Below are 16780 nucleotides of genomic sequence, written 5' to 3' on the forward strand. Positions count from 1 at the left end.
GGGATCATTGCTGCCATTTGTAGTTTTTGTTTGTGTATTGAATTGAATAGAGTCTCTCCCTCCCAAATTCATACCCACCCACGACCTCAGAATGCGCCCTGTTTAGAATTAGGGTCTTTGCAGATGGAATCAGCTAAGATGAAGCCATATCGGATTAGGGTGGGTGAGCCCTACATCCAGAGACTGATGTCCCCAAGAAAAAGAGAGGACACACACAGGGGAGAGCCACTGTGATAGCAGCCACGTGATAGCAGCAAAGACTGGAGGCATCCACAACCTAAGGAAAGCGGCGGGGGTTGGGGGGACACCACCAAAGCTGGAAGAGAGGCTCAGGTCGGCCCTACTCACACCCTGATTTCAGACTTCCAGCCTCCAGGACTGTCCTCTATTCTACAGAGAATAAATTTCTGCTATTCTTAAGCCAGCCAGTTCATGGTCATTTGTCACCGCTGCACGAGGAAACTAATACAGCCAGATTCTGTCTTCCGGGTGATCTGGGGTAAGTGGCATCTTGCTAAGGATGCCCAGAGGGGAGGAAGTCGCCCCCATCCTTGGATAATCACTGCGGTTCCCACACAAGGAGATTGAATTCCAGATCCGATTTGGGAACTGAAGAAGTGTCTTCTGCACAAGAGGGAAAAAAGGGGACACACCCTCAAGCATGCATCATTTTTCCGGGTGTAAAAGAAGAGCTGGAAAAACAGCAAAGAAAAATCACATTCCTGCACCACCACATGAATGCGCTGCCCGGGGCGCACTCTCCCGGCGCCTGCTGGCTCAGCACAAGGCTGCCTGTCAGCTGGCTGGGAGCTTAGTCACCGCCTTTCCAACCCTCCTCCACAGCGTCCAAGTTCAAAGGCGAGAAGAAACAAGGCCTTCCGGACCATCTCAGGGAGACACCCTGTCGGAACAGGTGAGTCAGGGTGAGACAGTGTCCTAATTTCTTAAAAGGTTTTCAAGTTCTCTGGGCTTCTCCTGAGTGGAGGCAAAGTCCTCATAAGTCTTTCTCTCCTTCTTTTTTTTTTTTTTAATTGAAATATAACTGGTTTACAATGTTGTGTTAATTTCTGGCATGCAGCATAGCCCTTCAGTTATACCTATAATGTATATATATTCCTTTTCCTATTCGTTTTCATTGTAGGTTATTACAAGCTAATGAGTATAGTTCCCTGTGCTGTACAGTAGGATCTTGTTATTATTTTATATAGTGTGTATCTGCTAATCCCCAATTCCTAATTTATCCCTCCCCTACCCCCTTTCTTCTTTGGGAACCATAAGTTTGTTTACTATGTCTGTGAGTCTGTTTCTGTTTTGTAAATGAGTTCATTTGTGTCATTTTTTTAGATTCCACATATAACTGATATCATATGGTGTTTTTCTTTCTGGTTTACTTCACTTAGTATGACAATCTCCAGGTCCATCTATGTTGCTGCAAATGGCATTATTTTATTCTTTTTTATGGCTAAGTAGTATTCCATCGTATATGTAAACCACAACTTCTTTATCCAGTCATCTGTCGATGGACATGTAGATTGCTTCCATGTCTTGGCTATTGTAGATAGTGATGCTATGAACATTGGGGTACCTGTATCTTGTCAAATTAGTGTTTCCTCTGGATGTATGCTTAGGGGTGGGATTGCTAGATCATGTGATAAGTCTATTTTTAGTTTTTTAATCTTCCTCATTCTTTACCTTCCTGGCTCCTTTTAACACTCCTGGATTTAAGATCAGAACAGGCAATCAGAGTGAGTGGCTTTCCCCTGGCACCTCCACCACTACCACCATCAGCAACATCCTCCTTACCACTGTCCCCCAGCATCACCACCATCTCCAGCCTGAACAAGGACAATATTCAGGGTGTGTATGCCAGCCTCAGTGCTAAGTGCCCTCCGGCCACCCTGCCAGATGGTGACTGTTAGGCTCCCTTAGAGGTGAGGAAGCCGAGTCTCAGTGACATCGATTAACTTGCCCGACACCACACAGGTAGAAACTGGAGGGAGTGGCCATGGTCCTGCCTCCACTGCCCCTGTTCTTCAAGACTTGGGAACACAGAAGAGGGAAAACAATTCAGTTACTCTTGGAATAGCACACGTCCCAGGGAGTCCTGAGCCTCATCAGATATGACCAATGTCCTCACCTGCCCCCCGCTTCTTTTCTCATCTTCTGTCACATCTTTGTTAAGCCCCTACCATGTGGTGTGGACACCGGTCCAGGGGCCCAGCTTCACATGTAGAATTGAATTTTTAAATGACAGGTCAAAGGGTTTGGGTTGGGAAGTGACTGCTTCATGCGGATGGGGGTTTATTTTGGGGCAATGCCAATGCTTTGGAACTAAATGGAGATGCAGTGGCTCAACATTGTGACTGTACTAAATGCCACTGAATTGTACATTTTTAAAAAGAATACATCTAATATTTTACATGGAGGTCCTGGGGGTTGAACCTAGGACCTTGTCCATCCACCCCTGAATTGTACATTTTAAAATGGTTAATTCTATGTAGGGAGGGTATAGCTCAGTGGTAGAGTGCATGCTTAGCTTGCACAAGGTCCTGGGTTCAATCCCCATGCCTCCGTTAGGTTAACTGTATGTGATGTGAATTTCACCTCAATACACATCCTGTTCACACTAAAGTTGAGGTGAGACAGGATACCCAGGGACCTGGAAGTAGGGTGTGCCGAAAGGTGACTCAGGGAGATGGATTCTCCACGCACCTGCCTCTCAGAGGCTGTGATTTCCCCTTCCTTCGGTGGCGCATCTAGAAAACCGATGACAGAACCACCCACCCACGTCGCTGAGCATCCTCCCCAGGGAGCACGATCAGACAGCTGACTAATTGCAGGGTGGCCTCCGAAGGCTGTGACCCTCTGAGACATGTCACCTAGCAGGTTTTCCAAGCGATGCTGCAGGAGGCCCCAGCAGGACCAACCTGGCCATGGGTGGGGAAGGACAGCCTTCTTGACAAGGCGAGAAAGAAGTGGAGAGCCACAAGCAGCTAAGCCATCCCAGCCGAGGTGCCCAAGCAAATCCTGGTCCACACACGTGCGCAGCAGCGCGATTCACAAGAGCCAAAGGTGGGAACATCTCGAGTGTCTGTCATCCATCAATGGGGGATGGATGAACAGATGGTGGGAGATCTGTGCGATGAAACACTGCTCAGCCACAAGAAGGAATGAAGCAGTGACATGCTGCAATATCGATGAAGCCCTAAAACATGACCCTCTGTGAAAGAAGCCAAACACAGAAGACCACATAGTTCGCAATTCCGTTTGTACAAGATATCTAGAATAAATAAATTCACAGAGGCAGAAAGCAACTTGGTGGTTGCCAGGGACGTGGTGGGGGACACGTAGTGGGTGAGAAGGGACTGCTAACGGGTATGTGCTTTCCTTTGGGGACGAAAATGTTCGGAAACTAGTTAGAGGTGGTGCTTTCACAACATTGCAGATGTACTGACTGCCACTGAACTTACACTTTAATGTTGTTAAATTAAAAAATTTACAGACTTTTTTTGGTAAAATCTACATCACGTAAAATGTACCATTTTAGCCATCTTTAAGTATGCAGTTCAGTGGCATTAAGTACGTTTACACTGTTGTGCAACCATCACCACCACCGTCCATATCCAGAACTTTTTCATCTTCCCAAACTGAAACTCTGTCCCCATTAAACACTAACTCCCTGTTCCCCCTCCTTGAGCCTTTGTCAGACACCCTTCTATTTTCTGTCTCGAGGAATCTGACTCCTCTGGGGACCTCATATAAGTGGAATCATACAGTATTTGCCCTTTTGCGATTAAAATGGTTAATTTTATGCTATGTGAATTTCACATCAATTGAAATAAAGAAAGAAAGAAGGAAGTGAGGAAGGAAAAAGAGAGACATAAAGAAAGAAATAAAAAAAGAAAGAAGGAAAGATGGGAAGAAAGGAAGAAAGAAGGAAGGAAAGAAGGGAGGAAGGGAGGGAGGAAGAAAGGAAATCAACCCATCTTAGCCACCTCTTCACCATGACTGTTTCAGCCAAGAACTGGATCTGGGTCAAACTGACCCAGCCTCTTCTGAATCTACTTTCTACCCTCCACCGTCATCCCCAGGGATGAGACTGACTTGGCAGGAGGTCAAAATAAAATGTGTACAAGGCAGTTGCAGCCTTAGGGGGCCTGGAGATGCTGGTGGGAGAAAATGCTGTCCTGAGTCTCAGATGACGGCTTCGTGAACAACTCTCAAGTTTAAGTGCGGGAGAAAAGCGGCTCACTAAGTGTTCCAGAGCCGGCAGCCCATTCCTGCTAATGGAAAGACCTGCATCCGCTTGCTGGATCTCCCAAAGCGGGTAAAAACCCAGGAGAGAAAGTTGCCACGCCATCGCCAGTTGCACCCCGTCCATTTGTGTGCTGAGCGTAACTTCAGGTTAATTATTGATGACTGGGCTTGAAACGAAGTGCTAAAAAGACTGGCTGCCTCTTCTAATTGCCAGGTTTCTGAGCAGAAGCTTCAGCCTGGAGGGATGTTGTGATTAGAATAAAAGGAAATTAAAAAAAAAAAAAAAAGCAAAGTGTGCTTTAGCCTAGTCCAAAAGAACAGCCAGAGAGGCTTAAAAGGAAAAATTAATTATTACTAATCAGAATCTGGAAAGAGAGGGGGAAGACAGAGGAAGGTGGCTTCTCTGAAAGTCCTCCCGCTGTCTGGTCCTCAACTGAATCTCCCAGAACCAGAAACCACGGGGAGCTGCCCACAGATTCATCTGCCAGATGTGGAGCTGATGTGGTTGTGGATTCTGAAGCTGAAACAGTATAAGCCTGTCTTCTGGTAGGAAATCCCAGGTCGGGGGTCTAACGTAGAGGGGGCTTGGCCATGCAATCAAACTGAACTTTGGCTTTGGCTTTCCAAAAACAGCGCGTGGGATCCCATCTGTTTAATTTCTAGCCATTTCTCTCCTACAAGCACATCCTCTAACATTTCCATGCCTGCTTCTTACTTGGGCGAGGAATACCCAGCCCTTGGATCATGCACACCCCACAAGGTCAGGAAGGAAGAAAAAAAATAGAAAGGGAAAAGGAACCACCTTCCAAAGTAGCCCCACTCTGCTCCTTATGGAAAGTTTGATAGGAGGAGACATTACAATGATAGCAGGTAGAATGCAATTTGAATGTTACCTGTTTATTTATGTCTCACCCTCGTCCCTGGCCATCACTGACAACTAATAGTTGACTTATTTATCAGTTTCAATCCTAGGAATTCTTCCTTGGGAGCAAGAAATGGTGTGTGAGGACGCGGTGACAAGTTCCGTGACGAGGACACAGCTTGTAGCTCAAAGGCTGGAGGAGTTTTTTCATTTGGGTCCCACCAGGCGGGTCTGAGCTCCTATGACTTCCGAGGCACATGTTACTCCCTCACGTTGCATTCCATGCACCTCAGCAAGAATTATCCATGAAGGTGTGGAATTTAATAACAGACACAGTTAATTATAGACATTGCATTTGTCTGTCCTGGAGGATTGAAAACAAAGTGTCTCCCAGAAAACACAAGACAAGGAGTAATGAAGAGACTCAAACTATGACTTTTCTTCTGCCAGGAACGTACCTCCCTGTTTCCTTCCCTGGTCAGCTCGACACCCTGGGAACAGTTGTCCAATGATGTAATTGTCTACCCCGTGGTGTAGTGAGCACCACATCACATGAAGCATTCAAGCAGAAATAAGAGAAACCACATGTGACCTCTGTGGGTTCCAAAGTCCCTTCCAGCTCTTCAGACTGTGTGGGTTTTCCAGTTAACAGAACTGAGGGTCATTCCTGGATCACAAAGGCTACTCATCAGCCAACATGCCACCACGTGAATCGTGGAGGGAAATAGCAGTGGAGGACTCACTACGGAAACTCACCACTGTGTCCGAGGATCAGAGAGGACCCACCCACTACCTCCCTCTAGAGAATCGATGTATAAGGGAGAGTGACAAACATTACCACCTCATCACATTCTGCTGACGCTGCCATCAGAAATGGAATCACCTAGGTGGGAACTAGCATTTATTGTGTGCCTACTGTGTGCCACACACTTTCCTTGTCAGAGCTCAAGTGAGCCTGGAGACTTTAAATGTGTGTTATTATTCCCGTGGATTTTTTTTTTTTTTTTTTGGCAGCGGGGAGTAGTTAGATTTACTTATTTACTTTTAGAGGAGGTACTGGGGATTGAACCCAGGACCTTGTGTAAGCTAAGCATGTGCTTTACCACTTGAGCTAAACCCTCCCCTTCCCGTGGGTTTTAGAGCTAGGCAAGCCCTTGGAGTGGATGGGGCGGCTCAGAGAGGTGATTTGTTGCCCCCATCACACAGCTTAGGATCCACGTCCCAGCCCCTTCAGGAGGCCCCTTTCCTGCAAAAGAGAGCAGCTCAGAAATTTGCTAGAAAGCAGGAAAAGCCTAGATGAGATCTGAAATCTGACATGACTGATTTGCAGTGTGCCCCACTGAACTCAGCAGTACACCCCAAAAGTCAGTGTTCCTGTGGAATTATTCAGAAAAGTAGCTTCATCCCAGCAAACTTAGGTTTTGCTGCCATTTTAACCCCTGTGTACTAAGCTGAATACAACAGGTCATTCACACACGATGATAAATGATTTTTAAAATTAATAAATAAATTCAAGCTTACCAGCAATGCAATTAGCAAAAAGGAAGAAAAAAGAGAGACAGAGAGAGAGAGATTTACCTGTGCTGGAGAAGGCTCATAAAACCCTATAGGAAGAGTAAATTGACCATATCTTTAAAAAGCTTTTCAAATGTTCACACACTGTCACCCCATAATTCTCCTTCTAGGAATTTATCCTATAAAGTACAATTGCTGATCAAAGCATTATCTATAATGGAAAAATTTAAAAACAAAAAGCCTAGGAGACCAATCAACAGTAGGGCTACAGTTCGGTAAACCATTTCACAAATCCATACAGCAGAATACTGATCAGTCATAAAGTGACCCTAATAATATAGAAGAATGCTTGTGATAGAATGTTGTTTAAAAGGCAGGCTAACGTAGAGACAGATTCATAGCAACAAAAAGTAGAATGATGTTTGTCTGGGGCTGGAAGGAAGGGAGAATGATGAGTTACTATTTAATGGGTACAAGTTTCAGTTTGGGAAGATGAAAAAGATCTGGAGATGGATGGTGGTGATGGTGATGCAAAAATGAGAATGTCCTTAATGCCACTCAACTGAACATTCAAAAATGGTTAAAACGGGGGTGGGTACACCTCAGTGGTAGAGCGCATGCTTAGCATGCATGAGGTCCTGGGTTCAATCCCCAGCACCTCCGTTTAAAAAAAAACAAAAACCTAATTACCTCCCACAAAAAAACAACAACAAAAACAGTTAAAATAGTAGATTTCAGTTATGTGTATTTTACCACCATAAAAAAGCAGTATAAAAATTGCATGTATGATATGATCTTACCCTCATAAACAGAAAAAAGTATAAAATATTACCAACAAAAGAGACCAAAATACTAATATTGGTTGCCTTTTGATAAGAGATGGATGACTTTAATTTTTATGTCTGTGTTTTTCTGTATTTTCTTTGTATTCTGTTATGTGGATGTATATTGTAACATTCAGGAAAAGAGAAACTTGAATTTTTCAATGCAGCCTAATTGAACAAAAGAAGAATTAGTTTCTAATGAAGCTTTTCTCCATAATTTGCTCACAAACATAGCAACCTAGCCTCTGCATTCTTTTTCAGAGACGAGAAATTTTTCTATAAAACACTTTTGGGGAGGGTATAGCTCAGTGGTAGAGTGCATGCCTAGTATGCATGAGGTCTGGGGTTCAATCCCCAGTCCCTCCATTAAAGTAATATAAACAAACCTAATTACTTCCCCCCAAAATATTTTTAATTTAAAAAAAAGTTAAAAAAATTTTTAAAGCATTTCAGAAGAAAAAATTACTGAAAGTAGAGTCCACGTGTGTTCATAGTGTCTTGACTGGCCGCCGTGTTTTGACTTGGCCTGTTCTGACTCTCTTTAATTCCCCATGAACTTAGAAGACACAGCCACAGCACAGCTAAAATTTTGCCTTTGCTAATAACTTAGTTTATGAGTGTTATAAATATAACTGATTTGTAAGGGAGAGAGCACATTCTTGGCAAAAACCAAATGTCTCTTAAGATGGGCTTAATTAAAACAAAATACTCTCTAAATAGAATACCTCATCAGAATGCATGAAAATTTTAGAAGTCGAACATGATAAAGTAGGTTTAAAGACATAAGATTATTTAAAGCAAAACATTCTTCTTTGTAAGAGTCCCAAAATATGTCTAAGGGTGCACGAAAAGTCAAGGCTGCGGAACAAAGACTCTGCGTTTGAAATTTTCATACGCACATTAAACCCCCAAGAAATATGACCGTAATCTGGGTGAGATTAGACAAAACCAGGAAGGCGATATAAAATAGCAGAAGGAAGTGCCTTTCAACAGAAGAATTTGAGGCTTTGGAGACTGTAGCTCTAAATACGACAGGGGCAAGCTGCCATTTTCAAGGCAAAACTTCACGGTTCAAAGACAAAGGGCATTTTTAAAAGATGTTTCCATTTTCCCACTTTGAAAAGGCTTTTTTCATTTGCTCCATTGACTCTGAAATTTTACTACAGTTCCCAAAGTGATCTTGGCCACATACCGTGTAAGCAACAAGGAAGGAGGTCCTCTCTATTTGCATTTCAGAAACAGCTACAACCTGAAATTATGCCTCGTGGAGCCTCATATTCCAAAGGATCAGTTAAAAACAACCTCTGAAGGTTTAAAAAATACAGCCTTTAAAATACACTTGCCAGAAAGCAAGCATCCTATTTTAAGTTCAAAGTTTTATCCGTTCTGTCTGCCGATGCTTAAAAGGTGAATTTGGGGGAGATGCTGGGTTGGTGAGTCCAGTGGAGTAGATGTTTGTTTATCAAGAAGGATCCCAAATGCCTGTGTCTGCTCCCCTGGGCGTCATGCACCCATCCCCAGCCATGTCTTCTTTCTCACTGTTGACGTACCTAAGAGCCATTGCATGGTTGAAAATCACGCAGGACTAAATTATATTTAATTTTTCCATACTCAATTCAATGACTAACTCAAGAATATATCATTTTTTACCTTTTGATCTGGAATTCTCAGAGCCTGAAGGGTTTTAAAGTAATTTTTCATGGATGCATGGACTCAGAGTACTTACATGTTTCCCAAGTAAAGAACCTACTTTCTGTTTCCAAAAATATCAAATGCTCTGAGCACTATCACATTCTTTGTCTTTTTTTTTTTTTTTTTTTCGAGGCAGGATTGGAGTGGGCTGGGATAAAATAAGGTGAAGTACCTCCTTATAGTGAGTTACATTTCTCTACACTATGAATCTTTTAATGTTGTGATTAACCTCTCCAGACTTTAATTAGAAATGACTGGGAGTCATTACGTGGGTAAGGATTAGGTAAGGTGATTGGGCCATGTTTGCAATTTAAAAAGATGTGTGTGGGAGAAAGGAGGCTGGGAGGGTCAAGACAGGAAGCAGAAAGACAAGTCTGCAATTTGATGCAAGTCAAAGACAAGGGCCCAAGCTAAGATGGTGGCCACGGAGATGGACAGGGAGAAGTGGCCAGATTCAGATATATAAGAAGACAGAATTGACAAGACAGCATCTTTATCCTTGTTCTAGTTACCAATGCTGTGTAACAAGACAGTCCACAACCTAGAGGCAGAGAACAACCCTTCTATGATGTTGATGGATTCTGTGGGTGGAAGTCACTTAGTGTCATTTATGTCACACTAGTTATGAGTCATTAATTTGCCCAGATTCGGGGGGGGGTGCTTACACTCCATCTCTTGATATCATGACAAGGTCCTAGAACATTAGGGACAGGGGCTATTGGTGTGGCCACTTTGTTAAATACAATCTGCCAATCGCCAACCTTCTTCTCTGCAATGACCGAGGGCTGCCCCATGTGATCTCCACGATGACCAAGAGACAGGTGCTATCATCTCATCACAGAGGAGGAAACTAAGGCGTAGGGAGGCTGAGTGGCTTGCCCAAGTGTATTAGGCCAGTGAATGAACGCTCTGAAGTCCCTTTTCATACCCATGTTCTGCTTGTAAGTGACCACTGGGGGTTGATGATGGGAAAGAAGAAATCTGGGAGAGCAGGCTGGATGATGAAGGACAGGGTGGTGGTAGGAGACCTAGTGGTGAGACGTGAGCTAGAACTCCACGGGGATGCCCAGGACAGAGCCAAATGTCTGGACCAGATGTGCACAGAGAACCAGAATGGGGGCTCTCAGCTGGGAGAGGGTGTGGAGGGGGAGGAGGAGGAAGCAGCTGAGGACTGATTTCCCTGGAGGGGCTGGAGAACAAGGCACTGGGAAGGGACAGGCAGTTGGGTTGGAAGAGAGGAAGGGGCCAGGAAGCCCGGAGTTGATGGAAGTTAGGCTGGTGAAGGACCCACCCATAATGCAGACTGTCATCGTACAGCCACAGTCTGACCCCCAAAAATCTATCATCTGAAAATATCGTGCTGCGTGAAAGAAGCCAGGCACAAAAGGCCACATGTGATACGGCTCCATCTGTCTGTGAAATGTCCAGAGTGGGCAGATCCACGGGGACAGGAAGCAGGGGCTCCGAGGAGGAAGGCATGAGCAGGGGTTTCCTTCTGGGGTGATGGAAACGTCTGCAGCGGGGGGCAGGGGATAGTTTAGTGGTAGAGCTTGTGCTTAGTGTGTGCAGGGTCCTGGGTTCAATCCCCTGTACCTCTATTTAAAAATAAATAAACAAATAAACCTAGTTACCTCCCTGCTCCCCTAAAAAGATGTCTGTAAGTGGATAGTAGTGATGATTGTACAAACATTCTGAACGTACTAATGGGCCACTAATTGTAATTTTTACATCACATTTTACAACAATAAAAAAAAAAAACCTATCCTCACATATCCCTAAAGGGAAAAATGGATAAACTGGACCTCATTAAAATGAAAAGCATTTGCTCTCCAAAAGACTCTGATAAGTGAAAGAAAAGGCAAATCACAGACTTGGAGAAATTATTTACAAATCACATAGCCAACAAAAGACTTGAATCAAGGATACATAAAGAGAAATACGTGTCGTTTACTATACAGGAACCATATCACAATAAAGGTGTTTTTAAAAAAGAAAATATCAAGAGAATCTTTCCATGCCAATAAATATTCATTTAAAAGAAAAAAAAAGAATATACAAAGAACTTCCAAAACTCAACGATTGAAAAATAAGAAGCACCACTGGACCACTTGTATGTAGTGGGAAGAGAGGGGAGGAGACGTGCTGTCCCACAGCTCCTTAGTCAGAAATCTGTGCGATTACCTGACTGATGTCTTTGTGGGTCCCCACTAGAGCCCAGAAAATCAGGGACAGAGCCTGGTTTTGCTCACCATGGGCCACATGTCTGGCCCACGACCCAGCACACAGTAGAAGCAAAATAAATATGAATGAATGAATGAATGAATGAGTGGGAGCAGGCCTGGACCAGCACCAGCTGAGAGCAGGTGCCTGCTCAGTGATGACCAAATGGACCTACAACCTCCAAAGCATAACAGGAGAGCTTAACACAGCCAACAACAGCAACAGGCAAAGAGCGCATGCATGTATCCATCCATCCATCCATCCATTCAGAATATTTGCTGAGCACCTACTAGGCACTAGGCTCTGTTTTCAAGCATGTGAAATACATTGACAATCAAAGCAGACAACAATCTCTGCTCTCGTGGAATGTAACTTTACACAATATGAAAAGACAAGGCATTATTTTCAACACCCAACAAGCGGAAGCAGCCCAGGTATCCATGCACGGATGAATGGATAAACACAACGTGGTCCAGCCATACAACAGAATGCTATTCGGCCTTAGAGAAGGGGGAAATTCTGACACTTGCGACCACAGGGAGGAAATTTGAGGACCTGATGCTAAGTGAAATAAGCCAGACACAAAAGGACAAATATTATACGACTCTACTTATATAAGGTACCTGGAGGGGTCAGATTCATAGAAACAGGAAGTGGAAGGGTGGAGGCCAGAGGCTGGGGGCGGGAGAGGGGGACTGAGTGTTTCAGTTTGGGAAGATGAAGTGAGTTCTGGAGGTGGACGGTGGTGACGGCTGCACAACAATGTGAGTGAACTTAATGCCACCGAACTGTGTGCTTACAACTGGTTAAAATGGCCAGTTTTATGTGAGGTACATTTTAACCATAATTTAAAACATTATAGTAATAAGGGCTGTGGAAAGGGAACGTGTGGAGGAGATTACCATTTTAACGAGGGCAGTCGGGGTCCCGTTCATACCACTGGTCATACTCAATTGACAAGAGGATTTTTCCCTGCTCTTTAGAGACAGAATGGTGGTACAGGTTGCTGAGGGAGAGGATATTTGTGCCAAGAAGATCACTTAATTTCCATCCTTCTGTTATCCGGAATAAAGGGAGATGAGGATTCTGGATATTCCAGAGCTGGGTCTTCTATTGCTGAAACATTTTTCCAAACCTTTCTGTTGGAAATAAGTATAAATTGGGAAATCATACCACTGACCTACCTTGATAAATACATGAGACTGAGATAAGGTCTTTAGTCTTTTTTTCAAAGGAGCAAAGACTTGAAGGGGGTGAGGGAGTGGGCCATGTGAGGGGAGGAGGGGAGAAGCAGCTCAAAGAGGGAGGCTTTGGGGAAGGGCGGCCACGGCTGGAGTCCAGGAGACAGGAGGCAGGAGAGGAGGTCGGGAAAGAACGGGGCACAGATGACACAGGGCCTGGAGGCACCGTTGGGACCTTGACTTTTAATCTAAATCAGAAGGAGAGGAAGAAGCTTTTGTGCAAAACATCAGATCAATTTCCACAAAGCCGCCAAGAAAAGACCCCCAAATTCTGTTCCCGGGGCTGGTTTGTAGCTTGACACCCGGAGCTATTTTTCCCAGCTGCTTAATTCACACCAGAATCAGAGGCTCCTGGAAGAAAACTGGGGGAGAGGAGGGTCACAGGCTGTTAAGAAAACTTGATTAAAACATAACAGACCAAAGGAAAAAAAAAAAAGTAACAGGCCGTGAGTCCACGACTAATACCTCAGTTTAAAGCATGAGCTCAGGTAAACCTGAGAGTTGTCTTGGCGTCTAAGGTGCTGAACAGCTATAGGCTTCAGGACAGTTAATCTCAAACATAAACGGAACATAAAACACAACAGGAACTCTCCTGGCTTCCAAGTGAACGCTTTCTTTGTCGTTCTAAAGGCTCCCGCGTGCAACTGAATTGTTACGCAGATGTTAAAAACTACAAGGGAGGTCTCTACCAACCACTGTGAAAAGCTGTCCAGGATAAATTATGGAATGGGAAAAAAAAGAGCAGTTTTAAAACAGTTTGCATTCATCTCATTTTGGTTTCAAAAAAGTATTTACATGTACAAGTTTATAGTACACGCAAAAGAAAAAACATCCTCAAATGTCAGTTAATATGGTTGCACCTGGACTAGCATGACAGAGAGCGTTCATATTCTGTTATATATTTCTTTCTGACAGAGGGTAATTACGTTTATTTTATTTTTTAAATTTTTATTCATTTATTTATTTAATGGAGGGACTGGGGATTGAAGCCAGGACTCTGCATGCTGAGCACGCACTCTACCACTGAGCTATATCCTCGCCCCCTGTAGTTGATATTTCTGATGTGCTGGAATTTTAAAATAATGAACATGCATTACCTCTGTAATCAGAAAAGGCAATAAAGATTTTTTAATGGGATACCTAGAATATATAAATGCCTCTCAAAATTCAACAGTAAAACAGCAAGTTTCTACTGTGTAGCACAGGGAACTATATTCAATACCTTGCAGTAAACTATAAAGGAAAAGAATATGAAAGGAATATATGTATGTATATGCATGACTGAAACATTACACTGCACAGCGGAAACTGACACAACATTGTAAACTGAGTATACTTCAATTAAAAAAAGAAAAAAATCAACAGTAAAAAAAAAATTCTATGCAATAAAAATAAATAAAAAATCTAATTTAAAAATGGGCAAAAGACATGCACAGATATTTTGCCGAAGAGAATGTACAGATGACAAATAAGCACATGAAAAGATGTTCAACATCATTAACCATAGGGAAGTGCAAATTAAGACCACAATGAGCTATCACTATGCATATATCAGAATGTCTAAAATTAAAAATAGTGACAACACCAAATGCTGGTGATGATGTGGAGAAACTGGATCACACACACATACTGCTGGTGGGAATGGACATGATTTAGCCACTCTGCGAAACAGTCTGGTGGCTTCTTACAGAACTAAATATGCACTTGCCATATGATAGAGCAATTGCGCTCCTGGGCATTTATCCCAGAGGAATGGAAATCTATGTTTATACAAAACCTGTGCATGAATGTTCCTAGCAGCTCTGTTTGTAGTAGCTCAACGTAGAAACAACAAAAGTGTCCTAGAACAGGTGAATGGTTTCACGAACTGTGATGTATCTGTACCATGGAATACCATGCATCAATACAGGAATCAAGGATTAATACAATGCTACAACTTGAATGAATCTCTAGGGAATTACGCTGAGTTTAAAAAGCCAGTTTCAAAAAGATACATACTCTATGATTTCATTATAGAGACAGAAAACAGATTAGGACTACTGGGAGCCAGAGTTAGGGAGAGGGGCAGGAAGAAGGGTAAGCATGTCTAAAAAGAGGTAACGCGAGGAACACTTGTGGTGATGGAACAGTTCTGTGTCTTAGTTGTGATGGTGTTTACATGAATCTACATATGTGATAAGATTGCATACAGGCACACACACATATAGGCACACACACAAATGAGTGAAACTAGTGAAATCTGAATATATATATATACTATATATGTGTTACTTTAGTTATGCAAGAAGTTACCACTGGGCAAAACTGAATGAAGGGTATAGCAGACCTCCCTACATATTTTTGGTAACTTCCTGTAAATCTATAACTATTATTATTATTTTTTGAGTTTCATGGTTTTATTAACACAAATACAATGTGCACGAGCTGTCTGTTCGTTCTCTTCGCTGCGGAGCCTGGCGTTGAGACTGGTGATTCTGATGGCCAGCTGGGCTGCTCTCTCCACAATGGCTTTGCGGTTCTTGGAGGAGACACTGTGAGCGATCTCAGCACAGGAAGATTTGTTGCACATCAGCAACACTTCGAGCTCCTTGACGTTGTGGACCAGGAACTTGCGGAAGCCACTGGGCAGCATGTGCTCTGTTTTCCTGTTGCTTCCGTAGCCGATGCCGGGCGTCAGGATCTGGCCCTTGAACCTCCTGTGCACCCTGTTGTCAATGCCTCTGGGTTTCTGCCAGTTCTGCTTAATTTTGACATATCGGTCTGACTGGTGCCGGATGAACTTCTTGGTCCTCTTTTTGACGACCTTGGGCTTCACGAGGGGTCTGAGGGCGGCCATGATGCCGACTAGGAGATGGCTGCCGCCTCCGTAGGTAGCACCGAGGAAGAGAGGGGGACTATAACTATCATATTTTATAGTTAAAAATTATATGGGGGCTGATATAAAGTTGCTCTGAATTAACAAAACCTACTTTCATCAAAAAATTTAAAACATTTCTAAGGGAGTGTATAGCTCAGTGGTAGAGCGCAAGCTTAGCATGCCCAAGGTCCTGGGTTCAATACCCAGTACCTCCATTAAAATAAATAGAAAATTTTAAACATTTCTTCCATTTTCATTTAACATCTATTTTATTGGGATGGATTCTTTGGGACTTTAATAAATTAAACATATCTTTCAACTTGTTATGTCAAAAAAATTTCCATCCTCCAATCTGACAGATTTTTATTAGATAACTCAGGGCATCTGTATTTACCACCATCTCACAAAGAACAGTCTACAAACCACCTGTAATGCATGAAAAGATGCAGACTCCCGGAGCCCACCCAGCCTCCTGAATCAGGCTATCCTGGGACAGGATCTAGCCATCTGCACTTACATTAAGTTTTTCCAGTGATTCTTCTGACCAGTTGACCTCAAGCGCCACTGATACAGTTTATGCAACTGAAGTTAGAGAAAGCTCCAGATAAAACAAATATCCTGCATGGTTTAGAGTAAACTACCAGGAGTGGACCAAAGTGGCAATGGCCTTTTATAATTTTCTGACATCGAAAAGAGCACAACATCTTCCAAGTGTTAAATACAAAAATGAATCCTTGGAGAACAAAATTCTCCAAAGGGTAGTAATTTTCAAACTCCAGATCTAGGAATGCCACTGAAATTCATTTTCATTCATTGAACTTCATGTATGACAACTGGTCTACCAAGCAAAGAAGAAAATGCTGCAACATAGCTGGGGGGGCGGGCATTGGGGCTGTTATCTGCTACTGCAGCATGGTCCCAAAGGCCAACATGGGCCACCAGGCTGGCTAAAAACAACCCAAAAGTGCATCAGCTAATGAATGGGAAGACAAATTGTAGTATGTCCATGCAATAGAATATATTATTCAGCCATAAAAAAAGAATGAAATACTGATAAGTACTACAATGTGTATAAACCTTGAAAACATTATGGTAAGTGAAAAAAGCCAATCACAATAGGTCACATATTACATGATTCCATTTATAGGAAATATCCAGTGTAAGTAAATCCATGGAAAAAGAATGCAGATTGGTGGCTGCCAGTGGGGAGCGGGGAATGGGAACTACTGCCTAATGGGTACAACCTCCCTTCTGGGAAGATGAAAATGTTTTGGAACTAGGTAGAGGTGGTGTTTGCACAACATGGTTGATG

General features: G+C 43.1%; 1 protein-coding gene across 1 annotated transcript; it reads right to left on the reverse strand.

Moving 5' to 3' along the window:
* Window positions 1-10196: 10196 nt before the first annotated feature.
* On the reverse strand, window positions 10197-15517 carry LOC105099405 (large ribosomal subunit protein eL32-like). Its single transcript, XM_064478166.1, has 2 exons — window positions 15037-15517; window positions 10197-10235 (listed from the first exon to the last, which is right to left on the reverse strand). Exons 1-2 carry the CDS (start codon window positions 15445-15447, stop codon window positions 10197-10199), a joined length of 450 nt encoding a protein of 149 aa, XP_064334236.1. The 5' UTR covers window positions 15448-15517.
* Window positions 15518-16780: the final 1263 nt, after the last annotated feature.

This window comes from Camelus dromedarius, chromosome 24, assembly GCF_036321535.1.
Source record: "Camelus dromedarius isolate mCamDro1 chromosome 24, mCamDro1.pat, whole genome shotgun sequence".
Classification (NCBI taxonomy): domain Eukaryota; kingdom Metazoa; phylum Chordata; class Mammalia; order Artiodactyla; family Camelidae; genus Camelus; species Camelus dromedarius.

Bases quoted from the DNA above. Each gene is read 5' to 3' on its own strand.
- LOC105099405 (XM_064478166.1), bottom strand. From the start codon at position 15,447: ATGGCCGCCCTCAGACCCCTCGTGAAGCCCAAGGTCGTCAAAAAGAGG. The intron at 10,236-15,036 runs GCTCGTGCACAT...CATCTGGTCCAG, and splicing joins GCGAAGAGAACGAACAGACA to ACATTTGGCTCTGTCCTGGG.